This window comes from Eptatretus burgeri, chromosome 18, assembly GCF_056783735.1.
Source record: "Eptatretus burgeri isolate ZD-2024b chromosome 18, Ebu_testis_v1, whole genome shotgun sequence".
NCBI classification, from domain to species: domain Eukaryota; kingdom Metazoa; phylum Chordata; class Myxini; order Myxiniformes; family Myxinidae; genus Eptatretus; species Eptatretus burgeri.
Genome location: NC_140978.1, coordinates 47,379,750 through 47,401,890, shown reverse-complemented (window position 1 = coordinate 47,401,890; position 22,141 = coordinate 47,379,750). Strand labels below are relative to the sequence as shown.

Here is a 22,141-nt window from a genome sequence, read left to right as displayed (position 1 = left end):
ATTGTGAAGGCTGAGCATACCCTTGCTTCCCAAGGTGGTTAGCATGCCTTCGTCAACCTCCAGTTGATAAATCGGAACATTCAAATTGTCATTCGACACACACTGCCACAGTCAAATGTTCCTCAAATAAAAATGGTATGTTGTTTGCGAGAAAGTTGTGTCCAAACTTTACCGGCCATTGTCCCGGCCAACACCCCATACACGGATGCTAGCAATGGGTTGGGCGTGCAGTACTGAGCGATCCATTGGGTCGACGAGGCTGAGGAGGTTGTTTTCCAGGACCAGGAACATATCCTTTCCCTAAAGGAATAAGGAATTAACTTAACCATTGAAGAAGAAGTCGGCATTTACAGCATGGTCAGTTCAAGCAATTTAAATACAATATTTTTCTGCTTAGCTTGGCAATCATTATCATTACTAATTAGCAGAAGTCAAGCAATTCAAACTCCAAACAATATCCAGGTCCTAAAAATGTAAAAGCTCACTCTTGACTCCTTGAAGTCGATCTCTCAAAGTTTCACACAATAGTTATTAATATCAGTTTTTCATTGCTTAACAAACATTTGTCAAATCTGATTAAACAATTCAAATGTGGCAAGAAAAACATCTTCCAACGCTGTGGCATGCCAGCATGCTGACAAATATCACTGCAAATGTCTCAAATTATATTCCCTGCCACCATGTGGGGAATGGTCATGAACAAAAGGACCCTAAATGTAAAATCAGAACAATCACAGCATCAGTTTGCTTAACTCACTGCCATCAACACCTGCCTGTTCAAACCTTAGCATTGTTTCTGTCTACATACCTCCCCCCAAATTCCTGCTGTATCACGGATATCATTTTTTCGGTAGGAGAGTTGCCGGATACAATTATTTACAGCCACGCTGCTTTTCACAGGAACCAGGTCTTCCTCAGCCATCTCCACCCAGCCCAAGGAACGCACAGCAAAGCACTGAGAAGGACAAGGCACATTGTAGGCAAAGCAAAAATAGCTGGAATGTGACAGGTCAACTGAAAAAACAAAGCCAAAACATGTTCAGTTTATGAGTTTCAACAAAAAAGTGAAAGCTTGAAAGGGGTGGGGGCAGGGGGTGAAAGGGAAGGGTCAATGACCTTTAACAGATCAACAAGTCTTCAAAATATATTCAATGTTACCATTTCAAAATATAAATAAAACACAATCAACAAACAGGCAGGGATGAAAACATAACCTCCGATCACCTTCGGTGGCGAAGGTAATGACATAAGATACAAATATATTTTGGCTCCAAATGCAACAAGATCACTCACAATGCAATGAAAATTATAGACAATTAAACTATTCAAAAGTTATCTACATTTTTTTTTTAATTGGAAGCTAAATAAAACGAGGACGGCACTCTGTAGAGAAAATACCTCTGCCAGGCTGAATAGTTTACATATTGTATGCTACCGATAGGTTGGATCTGAATCCATACTTTAACCAAAATCGAATCAGCTTGTTCTTGTCACCTAACCAACTCATCCACCTAGTTTTGTCATAACCCATTCCCAACTTTTTGAGATCTCATGCTCCACATAGTTTTTGGCCACATCAATCAATGATAAAGAATCACTTAAAAAAATTGCGTATCCGGATCCAGATTCGAATCCTCACCAAAATCGAATCAATTCTTCCTTGTCACACACCCAACCTGTCCACAAAGTTTTGTCTGAATCCGTCCAAAACTTTTTGAGATATCCTGCTCACAGGCAAACAGAGGTGAAAACATAACCTCTGTCCGTCCACCTTTAGTGCGAGAGAAAAAAATAAACTGCAAACAAGTGAACAAAAGTCTTCAAACAAGACTAATACAGAGCACATGACATTGAATCAAAAACTAACAGTGATAGTATATTTTAAAAAGGGAATGTACAATTTGTCACTCATTGCATGCCTCTCGCGACAAGCCTTGTACTTTATCGGCATGGTTCTTAAACAACTTGCTCATATTAAGAGAGCTCTTAAGCTGGATGTTCAGTCTCTGAGCTTTCCCTGGTGGGCTCAAATATCCACTGAGTTTCTTTTGCAAAGAGATCATCACTGCATGTCACTACCCTCATCAACAATATTGCATGCCACTACCCTCATCAACATCATTGCATGCCACTGCCCTCATCAACATCAGTGCATGTCACTACCCTCATCAACAACATTGCATGCCACTACCCTCATCAACAACAATGCATGACACTACCCTCATCAACAACAATGCATGACACTACCCTCATCAACAACAATGCATGACACTACCCTCATCAACAATATCGCATGCCACTACCCTCATCAACAATATCGCATGCCACTACCCTCATCAACATCACTGCATGCCACTACCCTCATCAACAACAATGCATGCCACTACCCTCATCAACATCACTGCATGCCACTACCCTCATCAACAACAATGCATGCCACTACCCTCATCAACAACAATGCATGCCACGACCCTCATCAACAACATTGCATGCCACTACCCTCATCAATAACATTGCATGCCACTACCCTCATCAATAACATTGCATGCCACTACCCTCATCAACAACATTGCATGCCACGTGCTCATCAACATCACTGCATGCCACGTGCTCATCAACATCACTGCATGCCACGTGCTCATCAACATCACTGCATGCCACCACCCTCATGAACAACAATGCATGCCACTTTCTTCAACAACATTGCATGCCACTACCCTCATCAACAACAATGCATGCCACAACCCTAATCAACATCATTGCATGCCACAACCCTAATCAACATCATTGCATGCCACTACCCTCATCAACAACATTGCATGCCACTACCCAAATCAACAACATTGCATGCCATGTGCTCATCAACATCATTGAATGCCACTACCCTCATCAACATCACTGCATGCCACGACACTCATCAACAACATTTCATGCCACTACCCTCATCAACATCATTGCATGCCACTACCACTGCATTCCACTACCCTCATCAACATCACTGCATGCTACTACCCTCATGAACATCACTGCATGCCACTACCCTCATCAACATCATTGCATGCCACGACCCTCATCAAAATCATTGCATGCCACTGCCCTCATCAACATCATTGCATGCCACTACCCTCATCAAATTCTAAATTCTGCTCTGATCTATTGGAGTCATTGCATCAGTGACATCGGCACACGTCAATAAATGATGTAAACCTGAGACCACGTGAATGGATTATTGGCCTTTACCAAGCGAATGGTTTGGATCGTAATTGTCATGACCATAATGCTATGATGTGATGTATTGATCGGGGGACTCCACGATGTTGAGAAAATGTTGCAATGTGGTGTATTGATCAGGGGACACAACTGTGTTGAGTGAATGATGTAATATGGTGTATTGATCAGGGGACTCCACAGTGTTGAATAATTTCAAATGGAAATTAATGAACGGAAAAAATCATTAGTAATTGTTAGTAGGGTCATATATGGTGGTTCCATGACCGTTGAAAGCAAAGCAAAATTTTATGATTGATTTTGGTTCATTGGAATATTTAGAAAAAAATGAGCTCCTATGTCTGTCGCAAAAGTGTGGGCTAACTCCACCAGAGGGCGAAATCCAAGATGGGCGCCGCTCGCTAGGATAAAAAGGAGATTATGGTATAAATTTGGAACCAGTTGACATAGAAACATGTTTAATGGGTCATTTTATATTGATTTCAGCATAAGACATTCAATGAAATACTCTTTCATGTTTTAAGGTCAAATTCAAGGCCAAAATTCATGTTTTCTGCCAGAAATGGTTAAAATATAACATTTATTGTTCCAGATTTGCTTGCGTTTACGTACATGTTGATAATCTCCTTAGAAAATTTTCTTCTTGTCTTGTTGATTGGGATACTTGATAATATATAAAAAATATCCTTCATGTTCCTTGACAAAATGTAGCCTAAGTATACCAGAAGGGCAATCCAAGAGGGTCACTGCTAGAAGTAAAATCTGGATGCCTATATATCCATTGAAGCATAGGAGCTGGGGAGAGACACTGTGGATAATGTTCTATTAATTGCAGCATTAGAAATCTAGAACAAGAGTTACATGTAAATCTATGTTTCAATGAGAATGCATGGTGAAAATTGATATTTCCTGCAAAATTTGCTAAAATACTGTCTTGTTTGTTTCCAGATTTGTTTGACCGCTCCTGTATGCTGCCACTTATGATGAGACGATTAGTCTTCATTATCAGCATGAATACATTAAATGTAAAATGAAGCATTTTAAACATTATGCCTTTGTTACAAGTATGTTTCTTTCTACTTTCAGGTAGCTGCCCTGTCATCAACTTGCAATATGTAGAAATAAAAGTAGATAAGATTATAGAGACTAATGGACCACTTTGGTGTTGACATATCAAAGACACTGGAATTGCTGGTGTTATACTTTGAAGATATGCTATTTCCTTCCCATGAATAATGGAGCATCAACTCTGCATGAAGTTTTGAAGCTGTGACTTTAAAATGTGTGATGAAACATATGATCCTGGTCCATTTAAACGTAAAGGTAGCAAAAATGAAAAGGAGATAAGCTCTGCCTGTGTTCTGCAATGTGGCAAACCTTGCAATAGTGGAGATGCCATTCATGGGTTTACAGCAACTACATGGGAACACTTGAAGGAAAAATCCCAAAAATGGCAAGGTTTGGACAAGTTTACTGATGTGTTTGATACAGTGGATTTGGAGTGTGGTCCATCAGGTTTACCTATGCAGTCATGTATAGTAACTCTATCAAGCTCAGTAAAGCTGTCTCAAGCAAAAACACGCAAGGGGAAAAAGGAGAGAAGTGACACTGTGACACCAACAAGTGATAAGGATGTTCTTGCTGAACAGTGCCAATATGGGCCAAGTGATCCCAAAAAGTTGCACTCAGGTACAGGTTTGCTGCATCAAAAGCACCTCTGTCTGGTGCATGAAACCCAAGGACACAAAACATCCTGGCCGTGCTTTGTATAATTATTGCAATAATAAGTCAGTCCAATCCGGAATACCCACAAATGTAAAACCAAAAACAGATTCAATGGTCATTTCCTGTGAAGGTGTTTGATGTTCAACAGTACATTATTAAAATATACACATTGATTTTCTGCAAATTCAAACAGAACAGTGAACAGCCTGATCAGTAACTAGATGAATTGATATGTCTCGCAGTAGGGTGCCAGAAGCAAGTTGAACTTGCGTCAACCGATAGGCAATTGTGAACTCCCTCATCAAAGTTGATGCCTGGGAAGATTTTCAATATAGGGGTTCAGGCGTAACCTGCTCCAGAAAGTATAACGAGAATCGCTGCCACATTGCCAGGATATTTAGTACCTCTCGTTAAATAGCCATTCTGCAATCCTGTTGTATTGTCACTCATAAAAAAGACAAACTTCATTGCTTTTTTGACCTTTCATGTTTCCCTGCATGTGAACAACAGTCGACTACAAGTGTGGTTAGGACTCCCCTTCTTAGAATTCCACCCAATCACATACATATATATGTGATCATGTTTGTCATGTTTATTTTAGGTGTTTATCATGTTTGTCATGTTTATCACTTGAATATATATATATATATATATATATATATATATATATATATATATATATATATATATATATATATATATATATATATGCCTTCTGAGACCTGTAATGATCATAACATGATGTGAGCATGTCAACAAAGCAAACCACAAAGTGATCATGCCAGCACTTCCAACAAGACCCATGATGATTGGCAAATTAAAAAGAAGCATCTTATTGGAAAAAGACAAGCAAACTTCAATTGTGCTGCCATTGTGATTATCATGTAAATTTTCGGTGCTTATCATGCATATTTAGGTGTTCATCATGTTTATCATGTTTATTTTAGGTGTTCATCATGTTTGTTTGAGGTGTTTATCATATTTATTTTACGTGTTTATCATGTTTATTTTAGGTGTTTTTCATGTTTATTTTAGGTGTTTATCATGTTTATTTTGGGTGTTTATTTTGGGTGATTTTCATGTTTATTTTGGGTGATTTTCATGTTTGTCATGTTTATTTTCGGTGTTTTTCATGTTTATTTTAGGTGTTTATCATGTTTGTCATGTTTATTTTAGGTGTTTATCATGTTTATTTTGGGTCTTTTTCATGTTTATTTTTGGTGTTTATTATGTTTGTCATGTTTCTTTGAGGTGTTTTTCATGTTTATTTTCGGTGTTTTTGACGTTTATTTTTTGGTGTTTTTCATGTTTATGTTTATTTTCGGTGTTTTTCATGTTTATTTTCGGTGTTTATTTTCAGTGTTTTTCATGTTTATTTTTGGTGTTTATTATGTTTGTCATGTTTCTTTGAGGTGTTTTTCATGTTTATTTTGGGCGATTTTCATGTTTATTTTCGGTGTTTATTATGTTTGTCATGTTTATTTTCGGTATTTTTGACGTTTATTTTTTGGTGTTTTTCATGTTTATTTTCGGTGTTTATCATGTTTATTTTCGGTGTTTTTCCTGTTTATTTTCGGTGTTTATGTTTGTAATGTTTATTTCCGGTGTTTATCATGTTTATTTTCGTGTTTTTGACGTTTCTTTTTTGGTGTTTTCCATGTTTATTTTTGGTGTTTTCCATGTTTATTTTCGGTGTTTATCATGTTTATTTTGGGTCTTTTTCATGTTTATTTTCGGTGTTTATTATGTTTGTCATGTTTATTTTCGGTATTTTTGACGTTTATTTTTTGGTGTTTATCATGTTTATTTTCGGTGTTTTCCTGTTTATTTTCAGTGTTTATTATGTTTGTCATGTTTATTTCCGGTGTTTATCATGTTTATTTTTGTGTTTTTGACGTTTATTTTTTGGTGTTTTCCATGTTTATTTTAGGTGTTTATCATGTTTATTTTAGGTGTTTATCATGTTTATCATGTTTATTTTAAGTGTTTTTCATGTTTATTTTCTGTTTTTCATGTTTATTTTCAGTGTTTATCATGTTTATTTTGGGTGTTTATCATGTTTATTTTCAGTGTTTATATTGTTTATCATGTTTATTTTTGGTGTTTATCATGTTTATCTTGGGTGTTTATCATGTAAATTTTGGGTGTTTTATCATGTTTATTTTCGGTGTTTTTCATGTATATTATAAGTGTTTTTCATGTTTGTCATGTTTATGTGGAATGTTTATCATGATTATTTTTGGTGTTTTTCATGTTTATTTTAGGTGTTTTTCATGTTTATTTGAGGTGTTTATCATATTCATTTTAGGTGTTTATCAAGTTTGTCATGTTTATTTTCTGTGTTTATCATGTTTATTTTAGGTGTTTTTCATGTTTATTTTAGGTGTTTTTATTGTTTATTCCAGGTGTTTATTTTATTTATTCTAGGTGTTTATCATGTTTATTTTCGTTTTTTATCATGCTTATTTTCGGTGTTTATCATGTTCACTCTAGGTGTTTATCATGTTTATTTTCGGTGTTTTTCATGTTTATTTTAAGTGTTTTTCATGCTTATTTTCAGTGTTTATCAGGTTTAATTTAGGTGTTTATCATGTATATTTTCAGTGTTTATCATGTTTGTCCTGTTTATTTTAGGTGTTTACCATGTTTATTTAAGGTGTTTATCATGTTTATTTTCGGGGATAATTTGAGGTGTTTATCATGTTTATTTTCGGTGTGTTTCATGTATATTTAAAACGTTTTCACGTTTATTTTAGGTGTTTATTTGAAGTGTTTATCAGGTTTATTTTAAGTGTTTATTTTAGGTGTTTATAGTGTTTATTTTAGGTGTTTATCGTGTTTCTTTTAGGTGTTTATCGTGATTATTTTAGGTGTATATCTTGTTTATTTTAGGTGTTTATAGTGTTTATTTCAGGTGTTTATCATGTGCTTTTTAGGTGTTTATCGTGTGAATTGTAGGTGTTTATTGTGTGAATTTTAGGTGTTTTTCATGAGACGGTAGAAGACAGAAAGACCACTGACCTGCCTGCGGTGAGAGAATGAGAGGCCCAAAGACTCAGCCTCATCGTGGGAGATGCCAATGATCAGAAATGGCTTGGTTTCCACAGCGTGAAGCCGAGAAAGGTGGGAGGCAGGAGCACAAGGCCAGAGGGGAGAGCAGTACTCCATCAGGCTGCTGACGAAAGCTTTGTAAGTGATCAGAAGCTCAAGTGGGCCAAGGAAGGACTCTGCACGATGGAAGATTCCCAGTTGGAGACTGGCTTTGGAGGCCAGGTTGGAAACGTGGCTTTCCCAGGAAAGATCATGGCAGATAGTGAGACCCTGAAGCCTGAAAGAAACGACTTCTTCCAGAGGATTGTTGAGAAAGTAGATGGGGGGGGGGGGTCCAAACGGTCCTTTCGGAAAGACAAAGTGAGAGTGTGAGATTTGTCTGGATTGAAAGACATGTTCCACGTGTTGGACCACTTTGTGATTTTGCCCAGATCTGCAGTGAGCGAAGAAGCTGCTGCTTGCCGGTCTGAGGGATGACAGATGGTATGGCAGAGGGTGCAGTCATCAGCAAAGAGTTAAAGAGGATTTTCCAGACAGTCGGAGAGATCATTGATGAAAACCAGAAAAAGAACAGGGCTCAGAATGCTGCCTTGAGGAACTCCAGCTTGGACAGGAGGAGGGGGTGAAAGAACTCCATTTAGGGCCACACATTGACTGTGACAGGAGAGGAAGTCTACGAGCCATGAGTGGAAATGGCCATGGCTACCAGAGGAAGAGAGTTTGGTGAGCAGGGCAGGGTGCCAGACCAAAAGCACGCGATATGTCTTGGGATATGGCTCTGATTTCATGTCCGGCATTGAGGACCCCCATCCATTGTTGGGAGAGCAGAGCAGCATATCCAGGGTCAAGTGACCTGGTCTGAAACCAAATTGATGATCGGAAATAAAGCCATTGGAGAAGAGGAAGGATTTAATGTCTGAAGCGATGATAGATTCCATAACCTTGCTGATTGGGAGAAGGCTGATTGGTCTCTTGTTGCACGGATCTGTTTTTGCACCTTTTTATGCAGGGCAGTAATTTTTGCTGATTTCCAAGCAGATGGCAGATAACCTTGAGCAAATGAGAGGGTGAATAGAACAGAGAGAGGGGGAGCAAGAGCAGAGGAGCAGGATTTTAGGACACGTGGGCTGATGCCATCTCGACTGGTTGCAGAATCTGAGTCGAGGTTTGACAACAAGCTCTCCACTTTGTCAGACAAAAAGGACACAGAGTCCAGGGACATTTGGGTGCGACTTGGTAAGGTGGGTACAGAAAGCGATGGGTGTTGAAAACAAGATTTCGATGCAAACACCGAGTTTAGGCATTCAGCTTTTTCATGTGCGGTATCAGCAGTGTGGCCATTTGAGGTAAGGGAGAGGATGGAAGGGGAACATACACCAGAAACAGATTTAATTAGACACCACCAGGATTTTGAGGAGGGAGAGAGGTTTGAAAGTTCAGACTTGAACTTAGAAAGATGTTGTTTTCTAGCTCTCCTGAGGGTAGATACACACTTGTTCCTAGCTTTATGGAAGAAACTGAGATTACCCTCAGGTGGGTTTGCTTTCCATGAGGCAAAGGCAAGTATTTTCAGGACAACTGCCTCGCCACAAGCTTCAGTGAGCCATGGGTGGGAGGAAGGGTCGGACAACTGAAGATGAGAGGGCATAAATCTGTGCATGAGGGAGAGCAAGTTTCTTTGAAAGAATTCACAGCATAAGTTGATGTTTGAGAAAGTAGTGATGGGAGACCAGTCTAGACATTTGATGGCTGCTTGGAGACCCTGCCTGAGTGAAATGGTAAACTAGACGGTGCTGGGGTGGTTCTCTAATAACAGCCAGAGATATGTCCACTTTGACAAGCACGTGGTCAGAAGAACCGATTGGAGCGAAGGAAGAATAGCAGCTATTTTCAGGGAAATTTGTCAAAATCAGATCCAGAAGAGACGAAATGCCATTGGTTGAGATCCGGGTCGGGAAATTTTCCGATTGAGTCAGTCCCAATGAGTCGCATGAAGCTTTTGCTGAAGTGCCATGACAGTGTGAGAGGTACCCACACCTAGCCAACTGGCATGATGACAATTGAAGTCACCACGTATGAGGAAGAGAGAGTTTGGATGAGAGGATAGAAGTTGGTCCATGTTTTCAGATGGTGAGGTGTAGATGGAGACATCACTGTTTGGTGGACGGTACAGTACACATATAAACACGAGGTGGGAGTGGAGGGAAGCCATAGCCAGAGGTATTCCTGCGGCTGTGGGGGAGTGAGGGCAGTGCATGGAGAGTGAGGAATAGAGTCTTTGATGAAGAGGGCAACTCCTCCACCAGGACGAGGCTCAAGTCTGTCATACCGGAGGAGGGAATAACCAGGGAGAGACACTTGGGAGTGAGAGACATCTTGAGAGAGGAAAGTTTCTGTTAAGCAGATTGTATCTGGTTTGTCAGTGGCAACCTGTATGGAAAGATCTGAAAGGTTTGAGCGAAAGCCCCTGGATATTTGAGATCCACACTCTTAATGTAGAGGGAGGGGAGGAGGCTTTGGGTGCAGGGTGTGGGAGGGGAGGGGGAGGGTAGGACAAGGGAGGAGGGGGGGAGGTAAGGAAGGTTGTGGAAAGAGTGTGGGGGATTGCAGAATAGCTCGGGGAGGGGGCTGGATGAGGAGGAGAAAAGGCTCTGTAGTGCTGTGGGAGAAGGGGGGGCAAGAGTGGGGGCAGAAGGCAGTTGAGGATTTTAGGAGGTGGGGTGATGAGATGGAGGTGAGAGGGCAGGGGAAGGAGGCAGCCTTGTGGACGTGAGGGGGGCAACTTTGAGCAGGTTGAGTGAGGGAGGTGAATGGTGGGAGAAGGTTGAGTGGGGAGAGTTGAGGGTGAAAGGGGAGGGGGGAGTTTTTGAGAGAGGTGAGAGGGAGGCTTGGAGGGAGAAGAGTGGGATGGTTGCTTTGAGAGGGAGGGCTGAGAGGAGTGAGTTGGCACTGAAGTTGGAAAAAAAGAATGGTTGATGGAAAGTGAACACTCATGGCAAACTGGGGTTTTTTAAATTTTGAGTTCAGAGATTACCTTGACTCGGGGGCACAATTCTGGATGAGTTGCCACTTTGACGAAGGACAACACTCGGCTTTTTCAGGTGGTAATATTATTGAGAAAGGGGTGGAGAGGGTTCTCAAAACATCGTCAAACTTAAATTTATCCGTTAAAATGGAGTTTTTAAGATATACATGGGACAAAGCCACTTTTTGATGAAATATATACATGGGACAAAGCCACTATGGTGATGAAAGCAATTGTGACAAAGAAACAAAAAAAAGTCACAAACCAAAGTATTTAAAACAAACCAATGTATGTATTTGTATCTGAAATGCTTTCTCAGATAAAGCAAAACACAATGTACAATGATCTACCTTCATATTGCCAAACATGGATGCTCCTTTAAACTGTTTGAACACAAAGAGTAATAATAACATCCCCAAAGAAAAATAAGAACCACATAGCTCACCTTGGATTCTGGGTGGCTGGCAATGGTCTCCTTGGAATCCTGCATGTCATCCTGTTTTACATTCCTGCTGCGATACAAATACTTTGCATAAAATTGGACATGAAATTACAGAGACAAAGTTTAAAAAAAAAAAAAAAGATTGGGGGATGATTGCAAAGGAGGGCTGCTTGTACATATGTGCAGCACAGTGTGCAAAGAACTCACCTGAGTTTGAGAGAAGCATACCGAAGGGTTGCTCCTTCAAATTCCTTCAAGCTAGGGTCAGGAACAGCTGTTGCTGCTTGAATGTCCTGACACGCACAAAAAAAAAAAAAAAGAGTTCTATTTCATTTATTTGTATGCAGCCTGTGGCTCTTTGGCTGCATCATTGGCTGGGGGCACAGCTGTGCTGCTGATGCAGTGCCCCTGGTACCAGTAAGCTCGAACTCATTTTGCTGACCTCAGAAGGATAACAGGCTGAGTTAACCCACCTGGTGTGAATTCAACAGCACAGCAGGGGCTTGAACTCAAGTCCATAAGATCTTAAGCCAACCACTTTAACCGTGAGGCCAACACCAAGCTTATTAGTGTAGTAGATAGTAGAAAAATCGTGCAAATTATGATACAAGCATCAAATTTGGCATTTCTGTTCTGCAGGGCTTTCTGATCAAATCTGCCCGATTGGCCATTTGAAAATCCAAATTTTGAAAAAAAATAAAAATAAATAAATTGAAGTCACAGCTGGTTGAAAATCTTGAAGCGCAAGTGAACATCCCAGACAGAGAACCAAGGGGAGATGCAGTCATCAATGATGGCTCAGCACTTATCAATGCCCTACCTCCATGCACTTCAAAGATATTTGATGACTATGCTGAAGAAGACATCATCCCAAAGGTGGAATCCTATGGTGCCAAGTACGAGAGGGTGGACGTAGTGTTTGATGTGTACAAGAAGTCAAGTCTGAGGTCTGAGGCAAGGTCGAAAAGGGGGCAAGGAATCAGAAGAAGAGTGACAGGAACCAGTAAGACCCCAAGTAACTGGAGAAGCTTTCTTCGAGATGACAGCAACAAGACCGAGCCGTTTCACTTCCTTGCGGCAAAGATGTGTGAAGCACAGACGACAAGCACAGTCATTGTCACAAAAGGAGAAGATGCCATAAGCAACACAAGGAAGTCACTGGATGCTGTGTCTCCATGTTGTCATGAAGAAGCTGACACTCGAATATTTGTACACGCCAGGGATGCACCGACGGATGGTAGCAAGTCCATTATCATTAAGGCTAATGATACGGACGTACTAGTCACAGCAATATCTGTACTGCCATCCTTACAGGAACTAGGTCTTGAGAACATGTGGATTGCCTTTGGCCAAGGAGCCAAGACACGATGGATTCCAGTCCATGAGGTAGTTTCTGCAATAGGGCCTGAGAAAGCTAGAGGGATCCTATACTTCCATGCGTTCACTGGATGTGACGTCGTGTCTGCCTTCTGCGGTAAAGGGAAGAAAACTGCATGGCAGACTTGGAATGTCTTTGATGATGTTTCTGAAACATTCACCAATCTCAGCCAGCATCCAACATCGATTCGTGATCTTGAATTTTTTGAAATTTTTTTTTTTTTCAAATTTTTAAAAATTTGGATTTTCAAATGGCCAATCAGGCAGATTTGATTAGAATCCCCTGGAGAACAAATGTGCCAAATTTGATGCTTGTATCATCATTTGCACGATTCCTCTCAAAAATTGCTGTTATCTGCCCCAATATATATATATATATATATATATATATATATATATATATATATATATATATATATATATATATATATATATATATATATATATATATATATATGTCAGTTAAGACTCTCAAAGATATTAAGACAGTTCAAAGATCACTTGTAGTTCGAATACATGTTAAACAATACAAGGTGCAATGATCAACCTGCGTGAAACATTCAACAAAGCAGTCTACATAGCAACACTGATGGCAGGCAGCATGATTGTGTAATTGGATGACTCTGCTTCATAAATGATGTGTGTTAGTCAACAGAAGAGGAGTTGTGAAAGAACAGCACATGCAAAGATGATGAATTAATTAAAGCCCAAATAACTTGGGTACATTGAGCTCAACATCAATGTTTAAATGTGACTGTTTGGTTGAACTAAACCTGTGCATCTATCAGTTGTGAAAGCTGCAAGTACAATGAAAGTTGATTTGAAGTTTGCATGCTGCACAAGTGAACCGATCTCAAGGTGCAAACTTGCCTTCCAATCGTCAAATGCTAGCTTCCTAGAAAGGGAGGCAAAACGTGTCGTAGGAGGAAACTGCAGCAGAAGAAGCATACGGGCAGTCAAACAGACAGAAGCACAACAACATAAAACAGGGAAACAAAATAAAACAGGGATAGAGATAAAGGGAAATGGGATGGAAGAGGAGGGGTGGTGGAGGTGGGGTGGACTAGGAAAGGTTACAATATCAGACATAAAAACACAAAGTCTCTATTCTACTTTAGAACAGATCTCATCGAATTTTCTCAGAACCAAAAAAGAAATGCATGAATTGACATTTCAATGTCGTGCAGCAGTGACATTTGATGAGAAGTTGGGTGTGAAAGCAGACTGCAAACAACCCTCAACAACATCCACTTCCAAAACACCATGCGCAAGTTGTTCGTAGAATGAATGAAGGTAAAATGCCGTTAACACTTTGTAATTTTATACCGAGTGTCACACGTTCCCCACTGATGGGATGACTTTACGTATACCTTGGAACAGAAGTCGTGCTTTTGGCCAAAAGCATTTTTGATGAGGAACAAAAACCCCCCCAAAAAAACCTTGTGACCCCTTTATTTTAAATTTGCAAATATCTTCTTAAAATGTTCTTCTTTCAGGATGAAACAAAAACTTTTCTTCAATATATTCAACTAGCAGAGGAACCCACACCTGGTGCGGATGGGCAAGAAGATTCCAACAGTGGGCAATATGGTGGGGTTACTGCCAGTGGGGCCGATTCTATTGATGGACAGTAAGACAGACAGACACAAAATACAACTTCTATCAACAAGTCGGGAGACTTCTTATGGATGGATAGCTCAAAACAACATAAATCCTCAAAAATAAAATGCACCAAGATAAAACTTATAAACCGTTAAATTCCGACCAGTCAACTGCGGAGAATTCCTCATCCAAGAACACTTATTAATCTTTGGGACATCATCACTGAACTCGAAAAATTAGAAACCCAAAAGTGCCCGTTAGTCATTCTTCTTGTTCTTTTCATAATCCGAACTCAAAATTGGTTTCAGCTACAAACTTGGTTTAAACACCAATCATACTGCATTTTATAGCAGGAAGGTGCAAACTGACCAAAATTTTAAAAGCTTGAAAGGATTCCACAAAAGTACGCCAAAATGCATTCCTTTGTCTAACTGCATTCTCGATGACCAAAAAGTCCCCTAACACCGAAAAGACCTAAAAGATCCACATGACCCAAAATACCCCTTTTACCTTTAGATCCCTTTACCCTTGAAACCTTTTATACCCTTCAGACCACAACAACCTTTCGACCTTAACTCTCCTTCAGTCTCTTTTGACCCGTTAGACGTTCACACCATTTAGAACCCTTCGAACCTTCAGACAGAATAGACAGCTTGGATCCTTGACCATTTAGAAGCTTGGACCACTTGGACCTTTTTGGGCCCTTTTTACATTCTTGAGAGATGAAACTGTTTCGACACCTTTGACACAAACCAATATTGGAACGTATCCTTTAAACCATCTAGAAGTTTTTAAGCACACACCACACAAACATCTATAGTCTTTTTACAAAATACAAACTACACTTCTTTTCAGCAAGGAAAGTGCAAACTCGACCCATTGTAATACAACACAAATCCTCAGGATAAAAAGAAAAATTCCATGCAAAAACAATGCAATTCTCCAGCACCGAAATATATTTCTAAAAGTACAAGGGCACTCGGTAGAGCGCATACCTTCACCACGCAATGGCTGCTTCAGCAGAACATATCGGACTCAATAATATTTTGCATTTCATGCTATATATTGTTACAGACTCGGGGTTCGCCACGAGGGGATGCCCTCAGGTTCCTTGGGAACGCCCGGTCCTGTAGGCCGACGTGCCAAGGAAAACTCTGCAGTCCAGCGATTTATTAAGCATCGACGAGCGTCAATTAATTTCGTTAACTCCAACAGGGTTATCTGTCGAACTCCATTTACCTGAGGAGCTGACTAAAGTAAATGAGTTTCCCATGTATCCTGCCCCATCCCTCTCCCTTCGCACGCTCGGATTAATTCCAAGCGATACGGTGAGCATACGCTGGCTAACCAGTGAAAATCACCTGGGGTACAACTTCCCATCTATGCTTGTGCATTGTCGGACCAATGAAGGAAAAGACAACCGAGACAGATTTGTAAGAACAACCAATAACTGTTTGTTTAAACACACACACACACACACACACACACACACACACACACACACACACACACACACACACACACACACACACACACACACACACACACACACACACACACACACACACACACACACAATTTACAGCTCTTTATTCACCAAGAAAGCAATCATTAAAGTGAGAATTTACAGGCAAACACACAGTAGAGGAGACTTAACAGACGAACATGTATTCTTAGACAATCTTACATAGACAAAAGTCAGATAGCCATCATTGAATCCAGGAAGAAGAGAATACAAGAAGAACTGAGGAGAAAGAAAATAATGGAGCGTGGGGTCGACTCCTTCCCTCATCTCACACAACCCAACGGAGCTGTGTCGGTCCAAATATACTGGAGGGAAGGGGGAAGGGAGATGGGGAATATTGGTGATGCGATGGAGTGGTGATGTGATGGAGTGGTGATGCGATGGAGTGGTGATGCGATGGAGTGGTGATGCGATGGAGTGGCGATGCGATGGAGTGGCGATGCGATGGAGTGGCGATGCGGTGGAGTGGCGATGCGGTGGAGTGGCGATGCGGTGGAGTGGCGATGCGGTGGAGTGGCGATGCGGTGGAGTGGCGATGCGATGGAGTGGCGATGCGATGGAGTGGCGATGCGATGGAGTGGCGATGCGATGGAGTGGCGATGCGATGGAGTGGCGATGCGGTGGAGTGGCGATGCGGTGGAGTGGCGATGCGATGGAGTGGCGATGCGATGGAGTGGCGATGCGATGGAGTGGCGATGCGATGAAGTGGTGATGCAGTGCAATGGGATGTGCAGCTGCATTTCTGTGGCGTCCAGTACACCAGAAGGCAAATCTTCTCCAGCGTCCCAGATATGCCAACGGCAGCAAGCTGCTCCGTTTCTGGTGTGCACACAGGACAAGCACCTCCACACGAATGAAGCTGCATTCTGGGCTTTTTATTCTGCTCTCCTCCGCACTCCAGGCACACAGGACAAGCTGTTAGGTACTCTGTCCCATCCACACTGCAGGCTCCTACCTGCTCTCTTGATATGGTTTTGAGTCCCTCTCGTGTGAGCCTCTCTCCCATTGGTGCACATCCAATGGGGACAATTCCACGATGCAGCCCGTGGAAAATCCCATGTTGTTCTGAGGTGATGGCCACCAGGGCACCGGCCCCTCCCTACACGTGCAAAATGTCTTTTGTACTGTACATACTGTTTGCATGTGAGAATCGTCATACCGCAGGTCATGAATATGCACGTGAGAAACGTTGTGCTTTATTACGAATGAAACAAGCGTTGTACTTTGTGCCACAAATGTGTGAAATGCAAGAAGGAAGAATGGAGGAAGTCCAGGTAAGGAAGAATGTGGGAAAGCAATTTGGTGCTGGTCCAGAGGATCAATTGTTTACAATGAGCAATGGGTGGTTGGTGGTAAGTAATAAAAGAACAAGTGGATTTGAGTGGGGAGGAAGACCGATGCACCGAAGGACGAGAATAAACCTGCAGGGTTGAAAGAAAGACTGAGTGATGAAGGCGGGGTTGTTAAATTGAGCGACGGTGGATTGAAAGAAGGATTGAGAGTAGCAGAGGGATTGGAATGGACCGATGGGGAATTGAGAGAAGGATTAATTTTTTTGGTGTACAATGTCAAGGTTCGTATAAGAGCAAACACACAGAACATACTGTATAACAAGGAGAGCAGGAAACAAGAGGAGTGGGAGAGGGAAGGATAAAACAGTGGGGAACAGAGACATGAGGAGATCTGTGGAAGGCAGAAGGATGGGGCGAGGTACACGGGGTAAACAAGATGGACATTACAGGGACTTTCAGGAAGGAAAACAGGGGAATTGAAGGAGGTGGCATTGGGGTAGATTAACGGTGGTAGAAAAGATCTTGGTTTTAGAAGAGGGAAGACATGAGATGGTGGTGAACAGCTGTTTTGAAGACCTGGATGGGGGAGTGGGATTGAAGAGCATTTGGGAGTTTGTTCCGGAAGTGGGGAAAAAGAGGAATGAAAGAATAAAGGTGGGCAGTGATTCTTGACTTAAGTGGTTTCACCAGGAAGGGGATGCTGGCGGACCTTGAGTACCCTACGGAAATATGGGGGGGGGGGAATATGTTATCTCAGACAGAGTGGGTGAGGCAAGGCCGGAAAGGAGACAGTAGAAGACAAAAAGGCCACCGACCTACCTGCAGTGAAAGAGTGAGAGACCCAAAGACTCAGCCTGATTGAGGGATATACCAAAGATCCTAAAAGCCTTGGTTTCCACAGCATGAGGCCACAAAAGGTGTGAGGCAGGAGCACCAGTCCAGAGAGCAGAGCAGTCCTCCACCAGACTGTGGATGAAAGCTTTGTATGTGGATAGGAGCTCAGGTGTGCAAAGAAAGAACTTTGCATGACATAGGATGCCCAGTCAGCGACTGGCTTTGGAAGCTAACTTGGAGATGTGGCTTTCCCAGGAAAGATCATGGCAAATAGGAAGACCCAAAAGCTTAAATGAAAGGACTTCTTCAAGAGGATTGTTGAGAAAGTAGATGGTGGGGGGGGGGGGGGGATTCCAGACGGTCCTTTCAGAAAGATGAGACAATTCCATTAAGGGCCACACGTTGACTGCGACAGGAAGGAAAGTCTGCGAGACATGAGTGGAGAGTGCCTTGGATACCACAGGAAGAGAGCTTGGTGAGCAGGGTGCGGTGCCAGACCATATTGAAAGCTCATGATATGTCAAGGGAGATGGCTCTCTAATCTCATAGCTGGCATTGAGGACCTCCATCCATTGTTGAGAAAGCAAAAGCAGCATGTCCAGGGTAGAGTGGCTTGGTCTGATTGCAAATTGATCATTGGAAATCAAGCCATTGGAGAAGAGGAAGGATTTATTGTCAGAAGTGATGATGGATTCCATGACCTTGCTGATGATTGCGAGAAGGCTAATTGGTCTGTAGTTGCAGGGATCAGTTTTTGCACCTTTTTTATGCAGAGCGGTAATGTTTGCTGATTTCCAAGCAGATGGCAGATGACAATGAGCAAATGAGAGGGTGAATAGAACAGAGAGAGGGTGAGCAAGAGCATCAGAGCAGGTTTTTAGGACACGTGGGCAGTTGCCGTCTCAACTGGTTCCACAATCTGAGTCGAAGTTTGATAGCAAGCTCTTCACCTTTTAAGGAGAAAAGGACACATAGTCGAGGAACAGCAGGGTGCGACTGGGTAAGGTGGGTACAGAAAGTGATGGGTTTGGGACAAGATTTAGAAGCAAACACGAGTTTAGACATTCACCCTTTTCACGTGCAATTTCATCTTTGTAGCCATTTGAGGTAAGGGAGGGGAAGGAGGGGGAACATACACCAGAAATTGACTTAACTAGATGCCACCAGGATTTGGAGGATGGAGACAGGTTTGAGAGTTCAGACTTGAGATTAGAAAGATGTTTTTTCTGAGCTAACCTGACGATAGACACACACTTGTTCCGAGCTTTGTGGAAGGAACTGATATTGTCTTCAGTTGAATTTGCCTTCCATGAGGTGAAGGCAAGTTGTTTCAGGACAACTGCCTCACCACAACCTTCAGTGTACCATGGGCAGGAGGAAGGGTAGGACAACTGAAGAGGAGATGTGATAAATCTGTGCATGAGGGAGAGCAAGTTTCTTTGAAAAAATTCCCAGGATGAATTGATCTCAGAGTAGAGATGGGAAACCTGTTTGGAAGTTTGATGGCTGCTTGAAGTCCCTGCCAGTCGGCCTGAGTGAAATGCCAGACTGGTCAGCGCTGAGGTGGTTCTCTAATAACAGCCAGAAAGATGTCTACTTTCAAAAGTATATGGTCAAATGAACCGATTGGATCAGAAGAACAGCAGACATTTTGTGGGAAATTGGTCAAAATCAATTGCACAAGAGATGGAGTACCATTAGCTGAGAACCAGGTCGAGAAGTTGACAGATTGAATCAGTCCCAATGAGTCACAGAAATCCTTTGCTGAAGTGCCATGGCAGGTGAGAGTGGTACCCACACCCAGCAAACTGGCATGATGGCAATTGAAGTCACCACATATAAGGAAGAGAGAGTTTGGATGAGTGGATATAAGTTGGTCCATCTTTTCAGCGAGCAAAATATAAATGGAGTCACCACTGTTTGGTGGACAGTACAACACACACAAACTTAAGGTGGGAACAGAGGGGAAGCCGTAGCCAGAGGTATTCCTGGGGGTGTGGGGGGGGGGGGAGAGAGGGCAGTGCATGGAGAGTGAGGAATTGAGTTTTTGATGAAGAGAGCAACTTCGCCACCAGGATGGGGCTCAGGTCTATCATTCCCGTGGAGGGAGTAACCATGGAGAGATACTAAAGAGTCAGAGATGTCTTGATGGATGAAAGTTTCTGTTGAGCAGATTATGTCTGGTTTGTCAGTGGCAACCTGAATGGAGAGGTCAATCAGGTTAGACCAAAGGCCACAGGTGTTTGAGTTCCACACTGTTAAGGAAGAGGGAGGGGAGGAGGCTTTGGGTGCAGGGAAGGGGAGGTGGAGGGTAGTGTGAGGGAGGAGAGTTGGAGGTCGGGAGAGTTGTTGACAGTTTTCAGGAGATTTCAGAAGATCTAGGGTTATTATTCCCTCCTTTATTCATGCCAAACATAAGGTGTGAGCAGCTGTTTGTAAGAAACTGAACAGCCTTTTTACAGCCATTTTTCCCTGCTGAGCAGGGTTTAGCTCTTTACAGGCTCCATGCAATCATGGTTCCCTTCTTGAGGCAATGTTTTATGGCCGGATGCCCTTCCTGACGCCAACCCTGGTCACCTCTTACAACACACAGGTATATGGAACACCTATTCTAACTGGGGAATAAACCGGGACCGGTGCACTGGTACTCATTTTGCTGACCTCGGAAGGATGACAGGCTGAGTCATCCCCCTGGTATTAATTCAGTGGCCAACGGGGCTCGAACTCAGGACCCTAGGATCCAAAGCCCGCCACCCTTACCACTAAGCCAACACCAGGCTGGTCGTAAGAAAGTGAACAACTCGTGTAATTGCTTTGTTGTGAGTTTTCCTACAATTTTCACTTCATGTCATTTCTTAAGATCCTTACGAGAGTTTCCTTTCCAGCTTTTAACTTGCTTTTTCCATGTTAAGGGTGTAACGATAATCAAATTTGTTTTTCCTCTGTAAACTGCAATGTCACCTATATTGGTACTGTATATGTACCTCGAACTTACTGACACATCAGTTGAAGAGGTGCAGAGGAAGACAAGACAAGAGGGCTTCTTCTTCAGTTGAACAGTGCGACAGTAGGAGACAGGGCCATATTTAGGGTGGAGCCAGTGGAGCATGTGCTCTAGGACCTCCACATATCTAAGTACGGCCCCACCAGGAGAGATGAACATTAATCTCAGTCAGGTCAGTCAAGTTTCTTGACTGCCACTGGTAATGTAACCCAGTGCTACCTGCCTCATGATCAGGTAGTCGGCGACTAAACAGACTACCCTCACTGGCTCACCAGTGGGGGAAGGGGGGGGGGTGACTGTGACACCCTGCAGGACGAAAAACAATACCTGCCAAAGGGTGGATGAGCTCATTTAGGGAACCAACAGCCATCCAGTAAGGAGATTGTGTCTCCAAAAAAACACCCATCCGGTTTGACTTGTTTTTTAGGAAGTAGGTTGGAGACTGCAACCGCTCAGGGTGGTACTAACATTCTGACTTAGGAGCGTTAAAGTGGTGCCTGGAACCATGTGACACTCTCCATGTCAGGGTTGCTGGTCTTACTTTCTATCTCACTCAAAATATAGCTTCCGGGCTAGCTCTAATATCTCTTTCTTGCAAACAAACATCATATACTTTTCAAACAAACATCATACACTTTTCAAAAATCATACACTGTTCATCATACATTTTTCTTAATCACTCATTTTCACTCCTCACTTCACATTATCTCATTTATTTCTCTTTCCTCTCATTTCCCTCAGACAGCCTCCAATTAAATATTATTGTGGACCCGGGGTCGGTAGCGAGAAGACCACGGGGGGAGCTACCTTGGGCTCCCACGAGACTCTCCGAAATCGCAGGCCGTCACACACGAATAACTCAGTGATGCAGCAGGTCGCCAACAGTGAAAGCCAATAACTCAACTCCATGACTTAGGGTCCTCCGTCTAATGAATACCGGTTATCTCGTGGTAATGTGATCTAATTACCAGGGAATACGCCCTCTGTACGCCTTGTTCAAACCAAATCAGATGCAGCCGAGCGTAACTGCCCAAGG

The 22,141-nt window shown here is 42.2% G+C and overlaps 1 protein-coding gene across 8 annotated transcripts in view; it reads right to left on the bottom strand.

Annotated features, from left to right (window-relative positions):
* The window catches only part of LOC147009047 (amyloid beta precursor protein binding family B member 2-like), a 192,083-nt gene that overhangs the window by 63,721 nt on the left and 106,221 nt on the right, over positions 1-22,141 (bottom strand). For 5 of the 8 annotated variants that reach the window (XM_085863928.1, XM_085863925.1, XM_085863929.1 and 2 more), the window contains 5 exons: positions 13,719-13,778; positions 11,679-11,764; positions 11,475-11,541; positions 809-955; positions 173-300 (listed from right to left, as the gene is read on the bottom strand). In XM_085863928.1, the coding sequence (XP_085720054.1) occupies positions 173-300; positions 809-955; positions 11,475-11,541; positions 11,679-11,764; positions 13,719-13,778 (488 nt within the window). The remainder of the gene's footprint in view (positions 1-172; positions 301-808; positions 956-11,474; positions 11,542-11,678; positions 11,765-13,718; positions 13,779-22,141) is intronic. The other 3 variants (XM_085863927.1, XM_085863931.1, XM_085863932.1) reach the window with 3 other exon arrangements.